The 20,766-nt window shown below is 45.6% G+C and overlaps 5 protein-coding genes across 5 annotated transcripts; 2 read left to right on the top strand and 3 right to left on the bottom strand.

The window, feature by feature from the left end:
• Positions 1–1,894: 1,894 nt before the first annotated feature.
• LOC6527336 (putative inorganic phosphate cotransporter) lies at positions 1,895–9,260 on the top strand. Its single transcript, XM_002088392.4, has 5 exons — positions 1,895–2,305; positions 6,957–7,135; positions 7,204–7,650; positions 7,719–8,342; positions 8,476–9,260. The coding sequence occupies exons 1-5, from the start codon at positions 2,266–2,268 to the stop codon at positions 8,674–8,676; spliced, it is 1,491 nt and encodes a 496-aa protein (XP_002088428.1). The 5' UTR covers positions 1,895–2,265; the 3' UTR covers positions 8,677–9,260.
• An 88-nt stretch (positions 9,261–9,348) lies between these two features.
• Positions 9,349–11,270, top strand: LOC6527337 (putative inorganic phosphate cotransporter). Its single transcript, XM_002088393.4, has 3 exons — positions 9,349–9,410; positions 9,483–10,270; positions 10,330–11,270. Exons 1-3 carry the CDS (start codon positions 9,368–9,370, stop codon positions 11,119–11,121), a joined length of 1,623 nt encoding a protein of 540 aa, XP_002088429.2. The 5' UTR covers positions 9,349–9,367; the 3' UTR covers positions 11,122–11,270.
• On the bottom strand, positions 11,253–13,652 carry LOC6527338 (mitochondrial import receptor subunit TOM70). Its single transcript, XM_002088394.4, has 3 exons — positions 13,494–13,652; positions 12,272–13,295; positions 11,253–12,209 (listed from the first exon to the last, which is right to left on the bottom strand). The coding sequence occupies exons 2-3, from the start codon at positions 13,248–13,250 to the stop codon at positions 11,416–11,418; spliced, it is 1,773 nt and encodes a 590-aa protein (XP_002088430.1). The 5' UTR covers positions 13,251–13,295; positions 13,494–13,652; the 3' UTR covers positions 11,253–11,415.
• A 439-nt stretch (positions 13,653–14,091) lies between these two features.
• LOC6527339 (endoplasmic reticulum lectin 1) lies at positions 14,092–15,912 on the bottom strand. The gene is made up of 4 exons (XM_002088395.3): positions 15,649–15,912; positions 15,477–15,591; positions 14,668–15,407; positions 14,092–14,609 (listed from the first exon to the last, which is right to left on the bottom strand). Exons 1-4 carry the CDS (start codon positions 15,790–15,792, stop codon positions 14,148–14,150), a joined length of 1,461 nt encoding a protein of 486 aa, XP_002088431.1. The 5' UTR covers positions 15,793–15,912; the 3' UTR covers positions 14,092–14,147.
• Positions 15,913–16,310: 398 nt separating this feature from the next.
• LOC6527340 lies at positions 16,311–19,044 on the bottom strand. Its single transcript, XM_002088396.4, has 3 exons — positions 17,678–19,044; positions 16,752–17,484; positions 16,311–16,677 (listed from the first exon to the last, which is right to left on the bottom strand). Exons 1-3 carry the CDS (start codon positions 18,343–18,345, stop codon positions 16,348–16,350), a joined length of 1,731 nt encoding a protein of 576 aa, XP_002088432.1. The 5' UTR covers positions 18,346–19,044; the 3' UTR covers positions 16,311–16,347.
• Between the last annotated feature and the right edge of the window lie 1,722 nt (positions 19,045–20,766).

Here is a 20,766-nt window from a genome sequence, read left to right on the forward strand (position 1 = left end):
CCAGTTAATTGCATTGCATAAAGTCGCAACCCGCCTCTAACCGGTAAACGCTGCTGGCTGCTGACTAGCTAACTAACACAGCCATAACAACTACTAAACTAATTCTATTGGAGCCGCAACAAGTGGACTCGCTCTCTGCCTAATACCCTGCACTGCAGACAGTCGGGTAGCTTCGCTGTGGCGCCTCTTGAGGATGGAACTTGCTATCGCCACTCTGCCTGCGGCCATCAATGTCCCATTTTATACATGCATAGTATATGATTCGGTCGGATGGGTAAACAAAGAAATGTGCTGCTGCTCTGACATACTTAAAAGATTTCAATTATATATAGGCCTATAGTTTTATATCCAGACGAGAGATACCTTGTCGCGTGTATAAAAAAATGTAAATGTTCTTGAAATTGTATTTTTAAAAATTGTGCGCAAACTAAGAATAGTTTATTACCGCATGTCTTATTGTTTCTCCTATTGTTTTGCTAGACTTTAATCGGGCTTGTATCTTGTATCTGCAAACTGAATTCTAAGTATGCTTATAAGTATGTTTAATCCGTGGGATAAAGTTTTATAGTTAAGATTATATCAATAACAAGATAAGCCTCTTTTGTAATACTAACATGTTTTATTTGCAACACTCAACTGCCATTCCAACACTAATATTTCTATACCAAGACGATATAATAGTTCCTAACTTGCATTAAGTAAATATAATAGTTCCTAACTTGCATTATGAGGATATCTATGCAACTACTTGCAGAGGTAGGGTATGCTTGGGGAAAATTCTTGCTCTATAGCCCCTTGACCATGGTTTCCATTGGGGAAATTGGCAATAGGCGCACATTTCGCTGGGTGCAGCTACCTCCTGTCTGGGCCATTCTGTTGGCCAAAGTTTCGGTTTCGTGCATTCCGGTTCCGCGGGTTCTAAGCCCAAGCTGGCTGCACATACATATGTGTATGCACATATGTACATATGTATGTATGTATGTATTTATGTACCTACATGCATACATAGTAAGGTGGGTTTTTCGATTCGCGATCCAAGCGTTTATAGAGCGACATAAAGCGACAAAAAGCGGCATAAGGTGAGCGCGTGCAGGTGAGCAGGTGAGGAGGTGAGGAGGTGAGGAAAAGCGTTGAGGTATTCAGCGCAGAATCGATTGCCCGCTGATACCAACTGAAATCGAAATCGAGCTTCAAATGGCCAATAGCTGTGCGTAGTTGTGGCATTCGTTCGAATGCTCCATGCACGCTCCACGGCGGCCCGATGGCTGATTGAATGCGATTGGATCGTTGATCGACCCGGCCAAGATAGCGACCGCGTTTATGAGGTGCTACAATGCATGCAGAGAGAGAAAATCAGTCAACTTTGAACCAACATAATATTCGAATATTTTCAAAAACAAAATTTCTACATGCATCTGCATCTATAGTGTTAGTTATGGGCTCTTTGAATTTTTGTGTTTGTGATTAGAACTTTATATAACAAATGAATAGTTGAATAAATAAAGCGACGAATACAAAAATACTTGGTTTTATGTCTGAATTTTCTTGTACTAAACAATTTTAGATTCTTGAATTAGTTGATATTTCTTTGTGCCAAAAGTGAAACTTATAATCAAACTGTATGGATGCACGTTTTTTCTCGCAGTGCTCAATTGTGGCAGCATGTACAGCAAGTGTTACGAGTCAACTCCTTGTCAATATAGCGATACACGATCGTTGGCCGGCATCCAATAAAAACAACAACAGCAAGCGAAATAAAAAACAAAAAAAGAAAAATAAAATAAAATAATATGAAAAAACTCCCGCTGCCGCAGAGACGCCAGCTGCGCAGCAGCAGCGGAGCGGCGCTTATCTGCTCTCATATAAATATAAACTAAAGTCGGCGGGAATAATTTTTCATTTGTAATTTGGCTGGCGGCGTGCGCGGTTCGGTTTGGAATTCGAGTTCGAATTCGGTTAGGCTTTCGCTTTGGAGACTTAGAACCCAGCCAGCTCGCGAGTTCCAGTTCGAGTTTCGAGTACGCTTTCGAGTTCGAGAACACTGCCCTAACAGTAATCCAATTCACATTCTCCTCTGCATCTCCGCTTTCGTAATTGCGCGTGCGCCAAGGGAATAACCGAATAGCCGAATAACCGAAAAAGCGGTGAAAAGCGCTGAGCCGAGTGCGCGTTAGTTGGTATTAAGGATCCGCCGTTGTCCTTAAACCCGTAACCGTGGCGAAGGAACTGGCCACCTTGTTGACACAGCCACAGAACAGTCCCGAGATGACGCAACAGCCGCAGTGGGGCATAAGCCTCTCGAGGTGTAAGTGTGCCACATCCCAATCTCCCCCCCTCGAGTGCTATCACCACCGTCACCATCACCATCTTCATCGCATCGTCATCACATCATCATCATTGTTTGGCCATAAGGAAGTGCCGCGTGCGCCGGTGTATTCAGAATGCGGATTGTGTGGATCGGATCGTTGAACCTGCGATCGTGAGGGGGGCATTTTCGAGTGGTAGTGCTCGCTTAAAGTTAACCGACATTGACCGACAGCAGTATAAAACAGAAAAAAAAAGAAGCATAAAATCCCATATGTATTGTGCATAAATGAAAACAATGACAAAAAGCCACTGCCGCCACTTCCGATTTGTTTCATATCTTGTGCGCCTCGCGTCTCGCATTTCACGTTTGTTTGGGTCTCTTCTTCAAATTGAAATTCCCGGCATGCGTGCACATTATTGGTAAATATTTTGCATACGATTTGCATGTGAATTGTGCTGCTTGCCAGCGCAGCGACAAAGAACAGGGTATCATGTCGTTTGGCAGCAAGTGGTATCGGGTTCTCTACCATTGAAGGGCTAACAGTTATTACGGTCTTGTGGAGCCTATTATGGGGACCTGTCCATATAAATATGTACATATGTATATACCCACAGCACACCACTTCCTCGCCCCATCTCGCTCTGTTCTTTTTTGGGCAAGGTCAATGCAATAAAGAATTCTTTCGTCCGATTGGGCAACTACATACACACGCACATACATACATAGATCATACATATTTCAGCTGTAAGAGCTTTACGAAAATAAAATGTTAAATATACTTGGAGTGCGGGTGGTAGGAATCACGTATGCCGACGAAGATTTTCTGCCTTTATGGCTAAACCACAAAATAGATAGTTATAAACTAATTAGCTGTGGAGCAGTACTAGTTCTACCCAACTATATCTGATATACTGCTTGGTTTTCCAATGCGACAACAAAGGGTTTAAATAATGACGAACTGCTTTCAACTGCTTTACAATTTGGCCATAAATCAGACGATTGGCAGCCAGCTTTGGTCATTAGTTTTGAGCTACGGCAATCACCCCGACTAATCGCCGCGTTTGTGGCCCGTCCCAGTTACTCTACTGCAAGTTACTCTACTCATTATCATATGGAAAGGGTCTGGCATGGCATGCACTATCGGGATCTGGTACATATACATGTTCTTATGCGGCAATCGCACTTCACGGACGACCCTCTGCCCCCCAGGCCCATTGACATAATTTTCGCAAGAGCGCGGAAATGCAAGCAAAAGAATTGAGGTTTTTTCATTCAGGGGCTATCTCTTAGACATTCACGATTGCCGGACAAAGAGCCAAAGAACCAGAAATGTCAACAGATTCAGAATACGTATACGGACGGACAGGCGGACAAACGGACGGACGGACAGATGGAATTGTTTTCGTTTTCTCATTAAGGCAACGGATACGAGTGACCATTGCCATCGCATTAAAAAACCAAAAGTCATTTTCATTAAATGGAATTAACTATTAACTGAATGTTGGGGGAATAAAATTAACTATTAGCTGTTAAGGGAATAGAATTAGCTATTAGCTTTGCTTTGAGGGAATTAGTTTAATGCGATGTGTATTTAATTGTTATTAACTTAGTTTTTGTTTAATATATAAATACCATTTTGGAATATGAACCAAACTCCCACGATTAAAACCAGTTCAATTGTATTGCCTGGCTAATTGGAAAGTTTCAAATGAAGTACTAATGCTATATGAGTCGCAGATAATTTATTCTTGGGATTAATTTATTCCACTTTTATAGGTAATCAGTAATCAGAACAAAAGTCATGCAAGTGAAGGGTCAGCTTTGCCAGCTCGTTCTATTTGCAGGAAGTGAATAAATGTAGGAGAAAGTATTAAATCTAGGTAAAAGTGAGTCTCCCCTTTGCCACTCAGCTTTTCTTTTCCACTCAAATGCGCGATAAGGTCGCGTTACTAAACTCTGATTAAATCTTGAACGGCTTATCGTGTGATGATAAGTGGAGGTGATGGTCCTTAGATGGAGAGGGGTCATATATTAACGCCACCGAGTGGATTGGTGGGCTGAAAATATTGGCATACTTGGCGGACGGCGATATGATTAGCACTTAGCTGGCATTTACATATACGCGGCCTTATCAACTTATCACTTGGTAATCATATTTTATTTCTTTATTTTATTTTTTATTTGACACTCGCGGAGTGAGCGCGAATAAATGCTCGTGTCGAATTTGGTTAAGTAACCTGTCAAATATTGACACATTGTTAATTTTGCCAGCTACGGTGGCTTAATGCAATTTGCGGCCAGCAAAAGATATATGGATGTTAATTTATAGGCAAAATAAACTTGTCAGTGGGTGACGTCGATGGGCTTTTTTGCGAAACCATTTCTCATAAACTAAGGGAGTTTCGAATGCCATTAAAAAGGCAAACATGACTGTTTAACTATTACTAGCCTGAAAGTATAGTTGAGTTAGATTTCTGACGTAGGTGGAGTCGTGGCCAAATGTCAACAAAAACATCAGAAGTCGACGGCTGTGGGGGTGATCTAATAATATTGTCATGAATTGGATTCTGATTGTGTTTACCCAAGAAGCCAGGCTGTTCAGCCTGTGTTTGTTTACCCTTAAAGGTCCAGAAATCCAAGTGCTTTGCGTGCCGTTCTTGTTAGATCGTTTATTTCGTTATTTCTGTGCCAACCGAATGAAATTGGTCAATGTTAACTAAGCGTGCCCAAGAACTTGATCAATTCAACCTTCGACATCCATGGGCGTCCATCTATCATTGAAGCCCCTTTGAATTTATACCCGAAATTACTTAATTGGCGCCGCCATTGGTTTATGGTCATTGTACTCGGTTAGCGATTTCGCATACTTCACACACCACTCCAAATGTTTATCGCAGATCTACCGCAATCCGCCTTATCAGGGCGTAATTCCGAACTCGAATTCCGCTTAACAATTTGATTGCGATATGGCATTCGCATAAACTGCGTCTGTTGATTGCTGTTGATCGCCGTTGATCGCTGCCTGGTGATTGATAGAGGGACACGAGTACGTAGCGCCATTTATATAGACCCATAGACCACAATCTTTCAACCAAACTCGAGCACGAGCCATAAAGCTCACGAGACAGGAAGTTGGCGCAAGAGCGGGGCTATAAACTAAACAAATTCCTCAACTGAACTGGAATAACTAATAACTACATAAACAATAAAGTAACCCATGCTGGAGGTCCATAAATGAGTGCACATAAATTTACTCCTGAAATCAGCACATGATTTATGGAATATTTTATCAAAATAAGTACTTTATTGCCGCCTATGAAAGTATTTATTTATTGCGTTTGATTGGAACGAGATTATTTGGCTGGTTTATGAAAGATCACTACTTTTGGCATCTGAGTTTTAAAGATTGTTTAAAATGTAGTCAACATATGTTTAAATATATTCTAGTGACTCACAGTAGTAAAAGTCTGGATAGGTTTCCAAATCGGAACAGGCCTAATATATTCTTCCCAGTTTTTAAATGATTTTTTCGCCAAGTCGCAGTTGCCTATGCATAATTCCTTTATCATTAAGATTATAAACTGGTTTGAAATTAAAAGTTCTGTCGTTAGCACTAAAAAATACATGTCGGTGTCATCACGCTTATTTTAAAAATCTACTTAATATCTGCGTGGCATATAAATTGTTTAAGCTTTAAAACTTGAAGAGTTTTCTCTTTGACATTACATTAAGTTATCAAGTTGTTAGCATTGAACAACCAAGCTTTTTATGTATCATATTTAATTTATTCAACTTTTTTAAGCAATTCGCCATTGCTTATATATAACAAGAGAGATCGCTATAGTCGAGTTCCCCGACTATCTGATACCCGTTACTCAGATAGTGGAAGTGCGAAGGACAGTTTTTGGCGGTTTGTGGGCGTTAGAGTGAGCGTGGCCAAAAGTTTTTTTGCAAATCGATAGAAATTTACAAGACCAATACAAAAATGAAAAAATATTAAAACATTTTTCAAAAATGTGGGCGTGGCAGCTATGGGCGGTTTGTGGGCGTTAGAGTGGGCGTGGCAACATGAATCGACAAACTTGCGCTGCGTCTATGTCCCTGGAGTCTGTATGCCTAGTCTCAACTTTCTAGCTTTTGTAGTTCCTGAGATCTCGACGTTCATACGGACAGACGGACAGACAGACGGACGGACAGACGGACATGGCCAGATCGACTCGGCTACTGATCCTGATCAAGAATATATATACTTTATATGGTCGGAAACGCTTCCTTCTGCCTGTTACATACTTTTCAACGAATCTAGTATACCCTTTTACTCTACGAGTAACGGGTATAAAAATTACTCAAATCGGCTTCAGCAGTTCGGCTAATTGATATAGTGGCACAGCAATCAAGTGCAATTTGAAGTTTATCAGCGCAAATTGATTTGTACCCAATTGAGTCACCCGTCAAACTATTTATTCGCACGCTAACCGAATTAAATAAGTTAATTGCTTAAACAATATATATGTGAGACGCAAATCCGTTTGCCTCGTAAAATGTTTGACGCAGTGTTTGGCCAAATGTTGTCCAGCAGGTTAATTAATGTACACCACAAGAAACATCCACTGACGTCAATTCTCGATCTCGATCTTCTCGCCTGCAGATTTCTGTATACCCCAGCGAGTGATCCTGGCCATCATGGGCTTCCTGGCCATCCTGAATGCCTACACGATGCGCGTCTGTCTATCGCAGGCCATCACCGTGCTGGTGGTCAAGAAGAACTCCACGGACGACGACTCAGAAGCGATCTGCCCACCCGACGACCTCGACGAGGGAACCAGTGTAAGTAGCGCCTTTATCCGGATTCATTCAGGAAATCATATCTAAAACTTATATCATTTGTCTACCAGGCTGGTGGCAATTTTGAATGGTCCGAGGAGCTGCAGGGTCTGATCCTGTCCTCCTTCTACATCGGTTACATTGTCACCCACATTCCCGGCGGCCTGCTGGCCGAGAAGTTCGGTGGCAAATGGACCCTGGGACTTGGTATTCTGTCCACCGCCGTGTTCACCCTGCTGACGCCCTTGGCCATCAACAAGGGTGACTCCGACTGGCTGATTGTGACCCGTGTGCTGATGGGTCTGGGCGAGGGAACCACCTTCCCCGCTTTGAGTGTCCTGCTGGCTGCTTGGGTGCCGGCCAACGAGCGTGGAAAGCTCGGTGCTCTGGTGCTGGGTGGTGGTCAAGTGGGTACTATCATGGGCAACCTGTTGTCGGGAGTCTTCATAGACGCCTATGGCTGGGAGTTTGTGTTTTACTTCTTCGGCGGCCTGGGCGTTGTCTGGTTTGCCATCTTTGTAAGTATAGCAAAGCACTCCACTCCGCCGTAGTCAATATTTATAATCCAAACTATTTTTGCACGTAGATCTTCCTCTGCTACAGCGATCCCACTTCGCATCCCTTCATCAAGCCCAGCGAGCGCGAGTATCTGGTCAAGGAGATCGGCACCATTAGCCGCAACGAGGACCTGCCCCCCACTCCCTGGAAGGCCATTCTCACCAACCTGCCCATGTTTGCCCTGGTGGCCGCTCAGATTGGTCACGATTGGGGCTTCTACATCATGGTGACCGATCTGCCCAAGTACATGGCCGACGTCCTCCAGTTCTCGATCAAGGCCAACGGTCTGTACTCCTCGCTGCCCTACATCATGATGTGGATCGTGTCCGTGGGCAGTGGCTTTGTGGCCGATTGGATGATCCGCTCTGGCCTGATGACCACCACGAACACTCGCAAGGTGATGACCGGTCTGGCTGCCTTTGGACCGGCCATCTTCATGGTCGGCGCCTCCTACGCCGGCTGCGATCGCGTCCTCGTCGTGGTGCTCTTCACCATCTGCATGGGTCTGATGGGCGCCTACTATGCGGGCATGAAGCTGAGTCCCCTGGACATGAGTCCCAACTACGCCGGCACGCTCATGGCCATCACAAACGGAATTGGAGCAATCACCGGAGTTATTACGCCGTACCTGGTGGGCGTGATGACACCAAATGTGAGTATCATTTGCATTAGGTATAGACCTTTACTTTGTTTACCCTAACTTTGGTTGTTATGAGAAATGCTTGTATAGATCTTAAAAGTGAAATTTGGGACCTCTAGCTAATCCGGTTGTTCTACTTTTACAGGCCTCGCTGCTGGAGTGGCGTCTTGTGTTCTGGGTGGCCTTCGCCGTGCTCTGCGTCACTGCCGTTGTCTACTGCATCTGGGCATCCGGAGAGGTGCAGCCGTTCAACAATGCCCCCATCCAGCCGCGTTCCGTCGACTTTGAGGCACAGGAGCGCAAGGTGGATGGTGAAAAGTCGAAGGGTCTGGAGCAGAGCTCCTAAGGCGGATCGCCAAAAAGAGTGCCATACATATATGTATACATTGTAATCTAGTTAAAGCGCTGTCTACGCGGATTGGTGATTCGTGATCCGCGCTCTGGGATCCGAGAGGTTCCCAAAAGCAGTGTCATGCCGTATACGCAGTGGCTGTTGTTCAAATTGCTAGTTTTATAGTATTCCCGATCTGGCCGATCCCTGGCGATCCAAACGCCAACTAACTAATCTAAGCGAATTTACTTACACTCCCGAACGTGCGCAGTGTACCATGTTTATCCCTTCTTTTAGCTAGGATAACCCTTAAACTAATCTTTGTCCTTATCCTAATTCAAGACTATCCCCCTTCGCGGCGCACGCAACGTACTCTCTTAATTATTATTTAGTATTTAAATAAACAGCGATTTCACATTAAGGATTTCGTGTACCAGAGCTCGTATTGCCGTATTGTAAATCAAATGATGAAGTAATGTGTACATTTTAAATTGTTGATCAATGTGTAAAGTAAAACGTGTTTTTAGCTCATCCGTTAAGACATTACTGTTTTTATGATGTTAGTCAAATAAAGTGTATAAAGCAAATTAAAACTGTAATCCTGTTTGTTTTCTTGTTCTATATGTTATAATGGATATGTTATATGGATATCTTTTAGTAGGCTTGCTGCGATTTGTCCAATTTTTAATAAAACAAAGTTACCAAAATGCTTCCCGTTGTTGAGCAAAAGTTAAGCGATTTCTTTATATGTACGTGAGCATAGTCCAGAAAACTTACGTGGCATCCATGACAACCAGATGGTTATCTATTCCACCCCACAGATCTGGAGGTGCGACAGCGCTTGGTTCTCTGCTGCTTCACATTTTTGGCGATCATCAATGCCTACACAATGCGCTTGTGTTTGGACTTTTCGCTCAACCGAATCGTCTTGGAATGCGGTGGTCATAGGGTGGACCACGCTCCACAGGTACTGAATCCAAAGGCGCTGCCCAACTGGCGCTATGAACTGGCCATGGCACTGAATCGGACGGAATATCAGCTGAGAGGTAGGCTGAAAGCGGGAAAGGAGCAGCCAGAACCCAACCAGATGAGCCACAATAGACCGCGGAATAGAGATGCTGTCCACGCGAATCCTCCTGTTCAAGAGAACGCTCAAGAACGATTAAGTTGCTCCGAGCTGTGGTCTCGTCAAACGCAATCCCTTGTGGTGATGGCCTTCTACGCCGGCTATGTGCTCACCCATGTTCCGGGCGGCCGTCTGGCGGAGAGGTATGGCGGAAAGTGGGTCCTCGGTGTGGCCATACTCACGTCGGCGGTGCTGACCCTGCTAACTCCCACTGCTGTTCGCCAGGGCGGTCCGTATGCCCTGGTTGCTGTCCGCCTGTTGGTCGGTATTTGTGAGGGCCCCTGCTTTCCGGCCGTGTGTGCACTCCTGGCTCAGTGGGTTCCCGAACAAGAGCGCGGCATGCTGGCCAGTTGCGTTCTCAGTGGCGGTGAGATCGGCATCACGATGCTCCAGTTGGTCAGCGGTTTGGTTATGACGGAGCAGGACTGGCCCGTGTTCTTCTATCTGGTCGGCGGAGGCGCCGTGGCATGGTTCCTGGGATTCGTAAGTCTATACCTAGATCAAATTCAAGTTTATCTAGCCTAAGCCAATTTGTTTCCCAGACCTTGGTTTGCTATAGTACTCCGGACCACTGTCCGTTCATTCAGAGCGCGGAAAGGGAATACATAAGGTGCAATACCAGCACCTCCCAATTGTTGACCACTAGCGAAGGAAGAGCGGACATGGAAGGGGAAGACGGATATGAAGACGAGGATTGGGAGCACCGAAGAGAAGTGGAAGCGACGTGTAACGCTGCTCCATGGAGGAGCATGTTGACCAGCACGCCGCTCTGGGCACTGGTTTCCACCTCCATGCAGCAAGAATTCCAACAGAAATTGCCCCAGGAGCTGCAAACTGCGCTAGAGGAAGTAAGAGCACGTGGCACCAGTTTGTCGGAACTGACCACCATCATCGAAACAGTAGCCCCTTACGTTGGAAACTGGGTGGCTTCATTAGGCACAGGGCGGCTGAGCGATGTGCTGATCGAGCAGCAGATTCTCACTCGCACTCAGACGCGCCGCCTCATGTCCTGGTTGGTCTTCCTATGCGGATCCATGTACATGCTGCAGATCAAGACGAGCGGAGCACGAATCTGGAGTGTTCTGGGCATGGGAGCCTACTATGCGAGCATCAAGCTGCTACCGCTGGATATGAGTCCCAACTATGCTGGCACTTTGATGGGCATTTCGGGCGGAATGGGCGCCCTTCCGGCACTTCTGATGCCCTATCTGGAGCAACTGGAGACCGACTATAAGCTGGTGAGCAGTGTGAGGACCGCCATGTGGGTAATCGGCGCCAGCTACATATCCGGGGATGTACAGGCGTTCAACCAACCGGAACTGGAGCCACAATGAGGAGACTTGCTTGTTGTTAGTTTAATCTTACGCTTAACCATAAGCTACTGGATTTGTCTTAGTGGATTCCTTAGGCAACAGATTCTAGATTACATATGTACCATAATACATGACAATTTCTATGCTAAAGCTAGGAGCATAAACGTAAACAAGCTTTATATATATATAAATAACAGGTATGGTCGATATTAACTTAATTAGAGTAGGACTGCGCTGGTGGTCGTCTTGCTAAATGCTCCGTGCTCGCTCTCATTTTTCCTTGGGCTATCAATCCCAACGCACCGGTTCCATACTCTATGCAACGCCCTGGGGCATTAATCCGGATTGGGCCATTGCCGACACTGAGTTCATGTCGATACCCAGCTTTTTGGTGACGTTGATTTGGGCCACTGCCGCGTTGCGCAGCGAGTAAACGTGCACCAACTCCGCCTGGCTCTTGGCATAAAGCAGTGCCTTTTCAAAGAGCTCGACGGCCCGTTTAAGTTGCGCCCGCTGCACTTCGACGGTTCCGAGTGTCTCGTAGGCCAGCTCGCATTTGGGATCTACCTCGATCGCCTTGTTGAGCAGCTGAACAGCCATCTCAATGTCTCCGCGCCACTGAAGCACCATGATGGCTTGGTGAACGATAAGTGCGGGATTCGTTGGCGCCAATTTCATGGCCTTCTCGTAGTATTCTTGCGCCTGGGGAAACTGTTGCTGATCGGCCAACACCTGAGCCATCAAACTGTAACACTCCACGCAGCTCGGGAACCGGTCGATGGCATTTTGGAAGGTGTGCATTACGCTCTCCAAGCGCCGTTGGTCGCCGGCCAGGAGGGATAGTCGGTACTCGGCATAGCACTTCTGGACGAAGGCGATGGCGTGGTCGGGTGCAATGCGCACCGCCTTTTCGAACTCGGCCAAGGCGGGCTCGATCTGCTCCAGCAGCAGAAGGATCTGAGCGCGCTGGTGGTACACATCTGGGTTCTCTGGGTTCAGGCGTTCCGCCTCATCAAAATCGGCTAGACCCTTTTCGCGCTGATCCAGCTGGATGAAGAGAGCTGCTCGCTTTATGTAGGCATATGCACGCAAATTGGGATCAGCATCGGCTGCAGTAAACCATTGAATTGTTTAATTAATAATTAATTCATTAAATTGTAAAAATTCTTACCATTGGCTAGAATAGCATCAAAGTCCTGCTGGCTTTCTGCATAGGAGCCGCAAAGCAGATGGAAAGTTCCCCGCAAAAGCAGAGCCTCCACTTTGTACTGCGCTTCGGCCTCGGAGGATTCGATCTCTTCGGTGCAGGCGGGAATGATCTCCTCGTACTTCTCCTTGAGGAAAGCACGGTGGGCGCGCAGGAAACCCTTTGTGGGTGCGTCGGATTCAGAGGGGACTGGGACTTCCATGGTCTGTAGCGGATCCGCGATGAAGGAACGCGTGTAAGTGTTTACGAAGCAAGCCGACGGTACAATAGCCACCCGATTGCGCATACCCTTCTCGGCGTCCACTCGGCCGGTCTCCTTGAGCACACGGTCAGCGAACATGATGGTTGTATTGTTCTGGAACATCTCCAGGATACAGGTGGCAGTAACATCGTCCAGGCACTCGTTCATATCGTTGGTGGCCTCGTGAGCACGGGCACGACGGTAGTATGCCTTGGCATAGCGAGGATTGAACTCCAGCGAGGCGGTGCAGTCCTCCTTGACCTTAGACCACTTCTTGAGCATTTCGTAAGAAGCGGCGCGGTTCTGGTAGAATATGGCCATGTCAGTGCGGTGCTCCTTGGGACACTTGTCGATGGCCTTGTCATAGAATATGATGGCCTCATCGTACTTTCCATTCCGGTAACAGTTGTTGCCCTCCGTCTTGTAGTTGTTGGCCTCCTTCAGAGGCGACAGCTTCTCGCCCAGCTCGGCGGACTTCTGATTGCGTTCCAGCTCCTTGTCCGGTGCGGTGCCGTCCAGGGATATGGCCTGCTTCTCGATCTTGGCCTTTGGTCGCTTCTTCTCCCCGTCCACCCCTTTGGGGGCAGCCGTCCAGCGCTTCACCGCGTAGGTGCCCAGTCCGATAGCCAAGGGAGTGCCAAGGATGAGCGCCAGCTGCCACTTTGTCAGCTTCACTGAGCCAATGTTCAGAGTCATCGCCATCGTGCCGGTCTCCTTGAACTCAGGATGTGTATTATGTGTGATGAACTGCAACAAAATGAGTTGAATCAGTTTGGGTACCACTGCAAATTGTGTAATACTCTGGCTTATCGCTCGGCGCCTTTTGAGCCCGCTAAATGCCGGGCGGGGGCACGTTTCTGCAGTGCCTAACCCCCAACCCAATTGATTTTTCACACCCCCAACTGCCCGGCAAGTGACGCACTGCATCCAGCGAACGGAACTTACACTTGTTTTGAACTTAACACTGCTGTGAATTTGGCAAATATGAAACGTTGTTCGTTCTATTTTCAGTTAGAACTCGAGAAACTTAGATTCTATTGTACATCAGCCTGCTGAGCACACGACATCGAAAAACGATAGGTTTCGATAGGTATGGAGTAATAACGGCGCTGGGAATGCTCATTGCAAAAGAAGAAGAGCAATTTATAAAAGTTAATTTTGTGATTAGGTGTTTCAATTTAGTATTGACAATATTCATCTGAGTCGGTAATGTGCTTAAATTAAACGTATTTGTGTTGATCCCGGGCCTAAAAAATGCACGAGGATGAGTAATTTTTAAAATAGTGAATTTAAACTTTAGCTAAATTAAATCTTGGATCTTTTGAATCTCACCTTTACAATCTATCAATCCCAAACATTAAGGCTGAGTTCTTAAATTTTTAAACCCGTTTCATCTGCACGGGCCTTCATTAATTTCGATTTTATAGCGCGGTACTATACACTTACCCGCTGCTGTACCCTAGACACTTTCTATCAGCTGTTGCTTGCCAGTCACACATAACCGTATGTTTCACTCCCCATCAATATTTAAAATACAAATAAATTTGTAAAATTACAATCAATGTATTTAAAAGTAATTCACTAGAATACGAAACCAGTCTAAGAGGGGATCTCTGGCTCCACTGCAGTGGAAGGGTCGGTTTCCGTAACCAAGATCTTGTCCAGATTCTCCAGCTTCACCAGTCCCTGGGAATCGGCATAGCGCATGAGATCACATATTGTGGGCGACTCAACGACCAGGATGTACTGGCACGTCTTCGGCTCAACAAGGTACATGGATACAGCGGTGCCGCTGTTGGTCACAGGTGTGCAGGTCAACTTCACGTCCACTTCGCGGGGCTTTCCAATCTGCTCGCAGTGGGTTCCCTTTCCATAATGGTGCCAGATGGACGTCGTAAAGCCGTGACGACGTACTCCCTTATCCGGGTTGGCGTTGGACCACGCGCGATGCTCCTCCTCTGAGAAGTAGCCAAGAAAGAGCTCCACTTCACTGGTCTTGTCTTTGTGGAACTGACGCACATGACGGCCGTAGCAGAACTCGTACTTCCACCAGCCATTGCCCTAAAAAAAAAGAGTAATAATAAGCCAAAAGCATGGGTCAGCTGAATGTTATTCGTACCCCAGTTAGGCAGTTCTTGCCCGAAATAAAGTCCTTAATGGGCGTCAAGTCAGTGATGGGTATTGGTCCTGTTCCAGAGGCTGCTCTAGACAGCAGAAGCTGCTGATAGTCTCCATCTGCCTCCAGTTCACCATTAGTGAAGTACTTGACTATGAATTTGGAAACCAGTAAGTCCGCCTCGGATTCTTCCCATTCATTCAGCTCCGATCGCAGCATGCTCAGTGGTCTGTGCGGCTCCGATTCGGAGTTGAAACATTGTATGGACAGTTCCTTGGTCTCTTCGGCATGAAAGCCGCGAATTGCGCACAGCGTCGAGGAAAGGATAATGGCCTCGTAATTACACGAGGATGTCTCCTTAAAGGAGTAGATATCGTCCTTGCCATGGGGATAGCACACATAGCGCACCATTGTGGTTCGGGGAGCGTTGATTATATCGCACATGGTGCCATCGTTGAATTCCATCTCAAAGTATGGATACCGCGTGTTGTCGATCTTGAGGCTCTTGTATTTCGGCTTAACGCCCGCCTTGAGGTCGGCTTCCCAGGCTTTTGTCAGTGTTTCCATCTTGTCATCGGTCCATTTACCCAGGTAGTACTCCTGGAACTTGACGTTCTTTCCCTCGCGCTCCTCGTGATACTGACGCACATGGTGGCCATGACAGATCTCGTAGGACCAGTAGGCCTCGATGCGGTACGCGCAGGTCAAGGCAGAGAAAATGGGTTGCAGCAATGTAATTGGAGCTATGAAAATGAAAAGGATGTATGGATTTATCATCCAAGAGGATACAAGTTTCAATGCCAATTTCTTACACAACTCCGGCTTGTCGGACTTTTCCTCCTCCTTCTGGTGCTCCAAAGTCGGAATCAGGCACTCGTACTTCTCCTTATCCGGTGTGTAGAATGTTCGTAGCTGATTGCCCAAGTCCTGAACACCAGTTTTTAAGACATTTGTTTATGTTTGTATTAATCAATTTGTACTCACTGGTTGTCCAATTAACTCCGGCACTTCGAAATCTATTTTATACAAAATTGAATCGTCAAAATCTTTGGCTTCGTGGGACGCCGCTGCAATTATCAAATTCAGCAGCAATGCTGTTCTCGCAACTATCACGTAGGATTTTGCCATTTTCGTGCTTAAAGTAGCGATTCCTTTACATGAGTATTTTCGTGACAATATACAAATAATTGCAAACGCTACGTGTTGTTTTTCTCAAAACAATACGGAACAGATGTTGACTGTCGCCGTGGCACTGTGAATGGTGACTGCGAAAGAAGAAGACAATCGGCTGGTCTGCATGAGCATTTCAGCTTGAAAATAGCTAGATATGGAAAATTACCGTTGCAGCCGACAGCACTGAATAATGAATTGAATTTAGACTCTTTGAGATCTCATTTTCGCATTTAAATCTAGTTATTGTAATATTTACAATAAACAAAATGTCTAATAAAATCACTTAAATATAACTAAATAAATTTCAAAATATATACGTGTTTATTGTAGGCTAAATGGTCTGCATTAGGGCCTTTAATTGACTCTTAAAAATATCTGTATGAAAATTCCTTGTACATGGTCACAAATTTAACTAACGTGGCTTCCTCCAACAAATTAAACGCAGCTCCAAGTTTATCTTCAACATTATTATATTTTCCTTAACAAATATCGCATATGGTAGTCAGTTCCCTATCTCATTCCCACCGGAGGCGTATCCGTTTTCGCCGTGGACCATCCGAGCTCCTTGTCCTTGTCATGATCCACTGGCACCTTGTCGATGGCATCCAGTATGAACTGGAGGGAGTGCGCCGTCCGTGGCAGCCACTCCATGATGCGGGAAGTGGTCGAAACGGGCGGTGTCGCTGCATCGCCGTCGTCCACGAAATCTGCATCTCCGCCGGATAAAGAACGTACTCCGCCCAGATAATCCGTGTAATCGTAGTCACTAGTCAGCGGATTCACCTTGGAGTAGTAAATGGCAGCGAACGTCGAGTAGATGATCAGCAGAGCTGTGCCCACCTATAAGTTAAATATTTAAAACATATATATTACACATTACACCTATGTTTCCTCCGCTCTTTATATCCACTCACCTGAAAGACGGCCCAGAACTTGTAGGAGCCCTCCGTGATGACGAAATCGTAGTATCCCTTGAGAGGATCACCCTTGATATAGCGACCCTCGCCCACATCCGTGTCCGCCTTCTCCTCCGCGTCGGCATCGCGTCTTTGGCGCAGTCCACGCACAGATCTCAGATTTCCCTTTTCGCCCTTGAGTGCCGACACTTTGGTGGCTGGAGCCGAAGGTGTGACTGTCTCAACTTTCTCCACTGTCTTCTGCGGCTGTTCCTTAACCTCGTCTTCCTCTTCCTCCTCCTCATCAGAGACTTCTGGAGCAGCGGTCGTCGTAGACTTGGTAGCCCTAGCTGTCGTTGTGGTCGGCTTTTTGTTCTGGTTCTTTTTGTTACCCTCCATACGCGGTGGCTTCTTGGAGTTTATCCTGGTCTTTTGTTGCTGCTGCTGCTGCTGCTGCTGACGCAGTTGCTCCTTCTCGGCCTTCTTCGCCGCCTGCTCCTGGCGGAACTTCTCCGTGCTCTGCTGATGGCGTTCGCTGACCGCGTTCCAGGCACCCATCAGTGCCTGGTATAGATCCCAGATCTGCTTGAGGCTCTTCAGCACGGTGACCAGCGTAGATTCACTCTGGACTTGAACAACCGCATTGTCGGGGACGGGCTGCGATTGCTTGGCCAACTCGGTTTCCGGATGAGGACGCGGCTGGAAGCCCATGGGGTAATCGTACATCTCATCGTAGGCGGGATAAGGCGATCTGTAGAAATTCATCGAATTTAGTGGCTTAAAAATGAAAGCTCATATCCCCAATTATGAGTTTACTAACATCAAATACCCTCTTCAACATTAGAAGTGTATTTCCTCGTTTTAAAACTCTAAGTCTGGGGCATGTATCCATCAGTTCATCCAACACCAATGACCCAGAACTAGTTTGATGATGTATTTCTCACCTATTGGGCGATGAAGGCGCCTGGAGCTTCCGATTGTTGCCCTCCGCCGCGGGATGAGTAGCCACTGGAGCTGGCTGCTGCTGTTTGTGCGCCCAAGGGGCGTAGAAGGAATCGTAGGGACGTGCCTGATGGGCCCGGCCCTCGTCCGTGCCTTCCCTATCATAGAAGCGATCCTCCTCCTCCGACTCTTGCTTAGACTCTGCACTTGGATAGCGTCCAGGTCCGTAGTCATCGGCCACATCGTAGTACGGATCCTGGTCGTAGGAATCCTCGCGACTCTGCGGCGGACCGTAGGCATCCTGGCGTTGTCCCAACACCGGTGAATCCATGCTCTCTGCATTCACCACCACCGCCTGTTGCTCCTCGTAGAAGTTTCTGCCCTGCTGCGATGCGGTTTCACTGGGATTGGTTGCATTTCCGGCATCCCTAGCAATTCGCTCCACCGTGGCAACTTCCGTATCATTTGCGGCACCGGCCGCAAAGTGATTCCACATGCGCGTGAGGATCAGGAGATCGCTTTCCCCACCGGCGTTGCTCTGTGCCCGTCCAGCTTCGATCACGGCCACCGCCGTTAAGGTGGTGGCAAAGAGTAGGAACGTAATCACCAGAATCCAAATGGGTGAGAGGCGTCGCGGTGGCTTCGCCGGCATTTTTTCGTAGGAAGTCATTATCCGTTTGGCACTATTGTTTCTATTGTTCAGAATTCTGTTCAGCACACACCGCACGGCCAGTTGGCTCGGAGTTAAGTCGACAACTAACCGAAGATCCCCAAATGCTGCTCCAGAAAAACTCCGCCCGGCGATGGTGCTAATGGCGACGTTTTGGGTATCTAGAACATCCGTAGTCCGTCCGTAGTGTCTCGTTGAAAGGTGCTAATCTGTGGGCCGCGTGCATCATCGTTATTGGGCCAGTGCTCCAGTTTCGACGGTTTAACGGTTCATCCACCGCCAAGTGCCGCGGCAATTAGCACCATCTCCATATATCCATATAGCTACCAGTACTACGATGCCCATGCGATGCTGGCTGGGTTCCATCTCCATTCATTTATGCATAATCCCTGATTTTGTTGTTTGCCACAAATTCGTTTTTTTTCGCGGTGAAAGTGTGCAATATGATTCTCTTCCCAGAAGAAGATGGGCTGTGGAATTTAGGAAGTCGTAATTGGAATGGCTCCACATCGGTGGAGCACAGAGCTCCACGCCTGTGGAGTGGCCCCCATCGGGGTCCATCGTCTGTCGTGTGCCAGGCGAAGATCACGATCTAGGAAGCTTGCATACATGCCCATAGTTGGACACCGATCGTGGCAAGCGTGCCACTTTCATTATAGACTCCGAAAGAAATCCATTCCTACAATTAATATGCCTTTGGTCAACAATAATGGGGTGTTTGTATTAACGATCTGAAATCCAAAGATAACACTCTTTTCAAAACGGTAATACGCAGTTCTATTTAAGAAGGCGATTTTGTCTAACAATTGGTATCAAAGAATATCCAAAGCCAAAGAATATCGTTTTGAATTCTCTTATGTACATACTAATTCTTTGAAATACTTAAATATTACGTTCTAAAAAATAAAAAAATAACTAATTACCAACCAATTAAGAACTATATTCTTTTTCTTTGTAAGCTATTTGTAGTTCATATCTCAGAAAAGAAAGCCAATATTTACAGTTTTGTACTTCAATTCATGAGCAAATAAAAGAATGTAAAATAACTACATTTACAATTTTAGTATTTCCATTTAAGTTGTTGTTTAGTTGTGCTAAATAAATACATTTCACATCGAATTCGCATAATTGCTTTACTAATTTATTTGTTCGCACTATGTATGTACATACCCTTATCTTCAAATCTTCCATGTACAGTGGCGTGCAAGTATGAGTACATGTTTGCAACTTTTGACTGTTCGCATAAATAAAAAAGGTATTAGTTAAGCAAATGAACCCAAAATTTTACTGTTGATTCTTTGATTATTTATTTACAAATTCGTAAAAAAAAAATAACAATAATGTAATTCTTTTCGTTAGGAAAAAAATAAAATTTAAATTAACTCGCATGTACTCAATTATGCTCAATTTGAATTTTTCAACAAAAGTTGGACAGCTCATTCAACTGAAAGTTTAATTTTAGAATTTACCGTTTGTTTTTAAGAAAGTTTAATATAAAAGTATAAATATAAAAGCTTTCAACCAAAAAGGTACGAATCTCCACGTGTTTTTGGCTCTTAACTATTAAAACAAATAATATGAAGAAATTGCCAATAAATGTTGAAGATTCAGTGATAAACATTACTGAAAATGGATTTTCGACGAGTATAATAGCTGGGAAGTTAAATATAAGCCAATCAGCAGCCATTCGTGTTCAAAAAAGGCGAAACGCGGTACCCAAAATTCAAAGAAGAAGTCCACGTCGATTGTTGACCGATGCAGATGCGCGGCTAATGATGCAAAATATTAAAAAGGATAACAATTGTAGACCCAAGGATGCGTCTGCAGCTATAGGCAAGCCTGTCAGCCAGTGGACAGCGTGTCGAGCACTTAAGCGTATTGGATTCGTTTCCGAATTAAAAAAAAAGAAACCGTCCTTTTCCGATAAAAATATAAAAGCACGGCTAAAATTTGCGAAGGCACATAAAAATTGGCAAGTGGACGACTGGAAAAAAGTTATATGGTCTGATGAATCAAAATTTAATCGATACCAGTCGGACGGAAAACAATATTGTTGGAAAAAGCCGGCAGAGTCGCTGCAAAGACGGCACCTACAGGAAACAGTAAAACAAGGAGGAAATGTCATGGTCTGGAGCTGTTTTACCTGGTGGAGCATTGGACCAATAAAGAAAATAGAAGGAACTATGAAAAAAGAGGACTATTTAGATATTCTGCAGACCCATCTTTGCGATTTTGTTGACAAATGCGTTTATAATGAGAGTCATATCACATTCCAGCAAGATGGAAATCCGAAACACACGTCCAAAATCGTGAAGGAATGGATCGGAAATCAAGATTTTAAGTTAATGGAGTGGCCAGCTCAGAGTCCTGATCTCAATCCAATCGAAAATTTGTGGTCGATTGTGAAAAGACGATTGGGAC

Source organism: Drosophila yakuba, chromosome 2L (genome assembly GCF_016746365.2).
Source record: "Drosophila yakuba strain Tai18E2 chromosome 2L, Prin_Dyak_Tai18E2_2.1, whole genome shotgun sequence".
Classification (NCBI taxonomy): domain Eukaryota; kingdom Metazoa; phylum Arthropoda; class Insecta; order Diptera; family Drosophilidae; genus Drosophila; species Drosophila yakuba.

Bases quoted from the DNA above. Each gene is read 5' to 3' on its own strand.
- LOC6527336 (XM_002088392.4), top strand. From the start codon at position 2,266: ATGACGCAACAGCCGCAGTGGGGCATAAGCCTCTCGAGGT. The intron at 2,306-6,956 runs GTAAGTGTGCCA...TCTCGCCTGCAG, and splicing joins GGGCATAAGCCTCTCGAGGT to ATTTCTGTATACCCCAGCGA. The intron at 8,343-8,475 runs GTGAGTATCATT...CTACTTTTACAG, and splicing joins TGGGCGTGATGACACCAAAT to GCCTCGCTGCTGGAGTGGCG.
- LOC6527337 (XM_002088393.4), top strand. From the start codon at position 9,368: ATGCTTCCCGTTGTTGAGCAAAAGTTAAGCGATTTCTTTATAT. The intron at 9,411-9,482 runs GTACGTGAGCAT...TCCACCCCACAG, and splicing joins GTTAAGCGATTTCTTTATAT to ATCTGGAGGTGCGACAGCGC. The intron at 10,271-10,329 runs GTAAGTCTATAC...TTTGTTTCCCAG, and splicing joins TGGCATGGTTCCTGGGATTC to ACCTTGGTTTGCTATAGTAC.
- LOC6527338 (XM_002088394.4), bottom strand. From the start codon at position 13,250: ATGGCGATGACTCTGAACATTGGCTCAGTGAAGCTGACAAAGTGGCAG. The intron at 12,210-12,271 runs GTAAGAATTTTT...GGTTTACTGCAG, and splicing joins TGATGCTATTCTAGCCAATG to CCGATGCTGATCCCAATTTG.
- LOC6527339 (XM_002088395.3), bottom strand. From the start codon at position 15,792: ATGGCAAAATCCTACGTGATAGTTGCGAGAACAGCATTGCTGCTGAAT. The intron at 15,592-15,648 runs GTGAGTACAAAT...ACTGGTGTTCAG, and splicing joins CGGAGTTAATTGGACAACCA to GACTTGGGCAATCAGCTACG. The intron at 14,610-14,667 runs GTACGAATAACA...CTTTTTTTTTAG, and splicing joins GCAAGAACTGCCTAACTGGG to GGCAATGGCTGGTGGAAGTA.
- LOC6527340 (XM_002088396.4), bottom strand. From the start codon at position 18,345: ATGACTTCCTACGAAAAAATGCCGGCGAAGCCACCGCGACGCCTCTCA. The intron at 17,485-17,677 runs GTGAGAAATACA...GAATTTCTACAG, and splicing joins GCGCCTTCATCGCCCAATAG to ATCGCCTTATCCCGCCTACG. The intron at 16,678-16,751 runs GTGAGTGGATAT...TTTAACTTATAG, and splicing joins AGTTCTGGGCCGTCTTTCAG to GTGGGCACAGCTCTGCTGAT.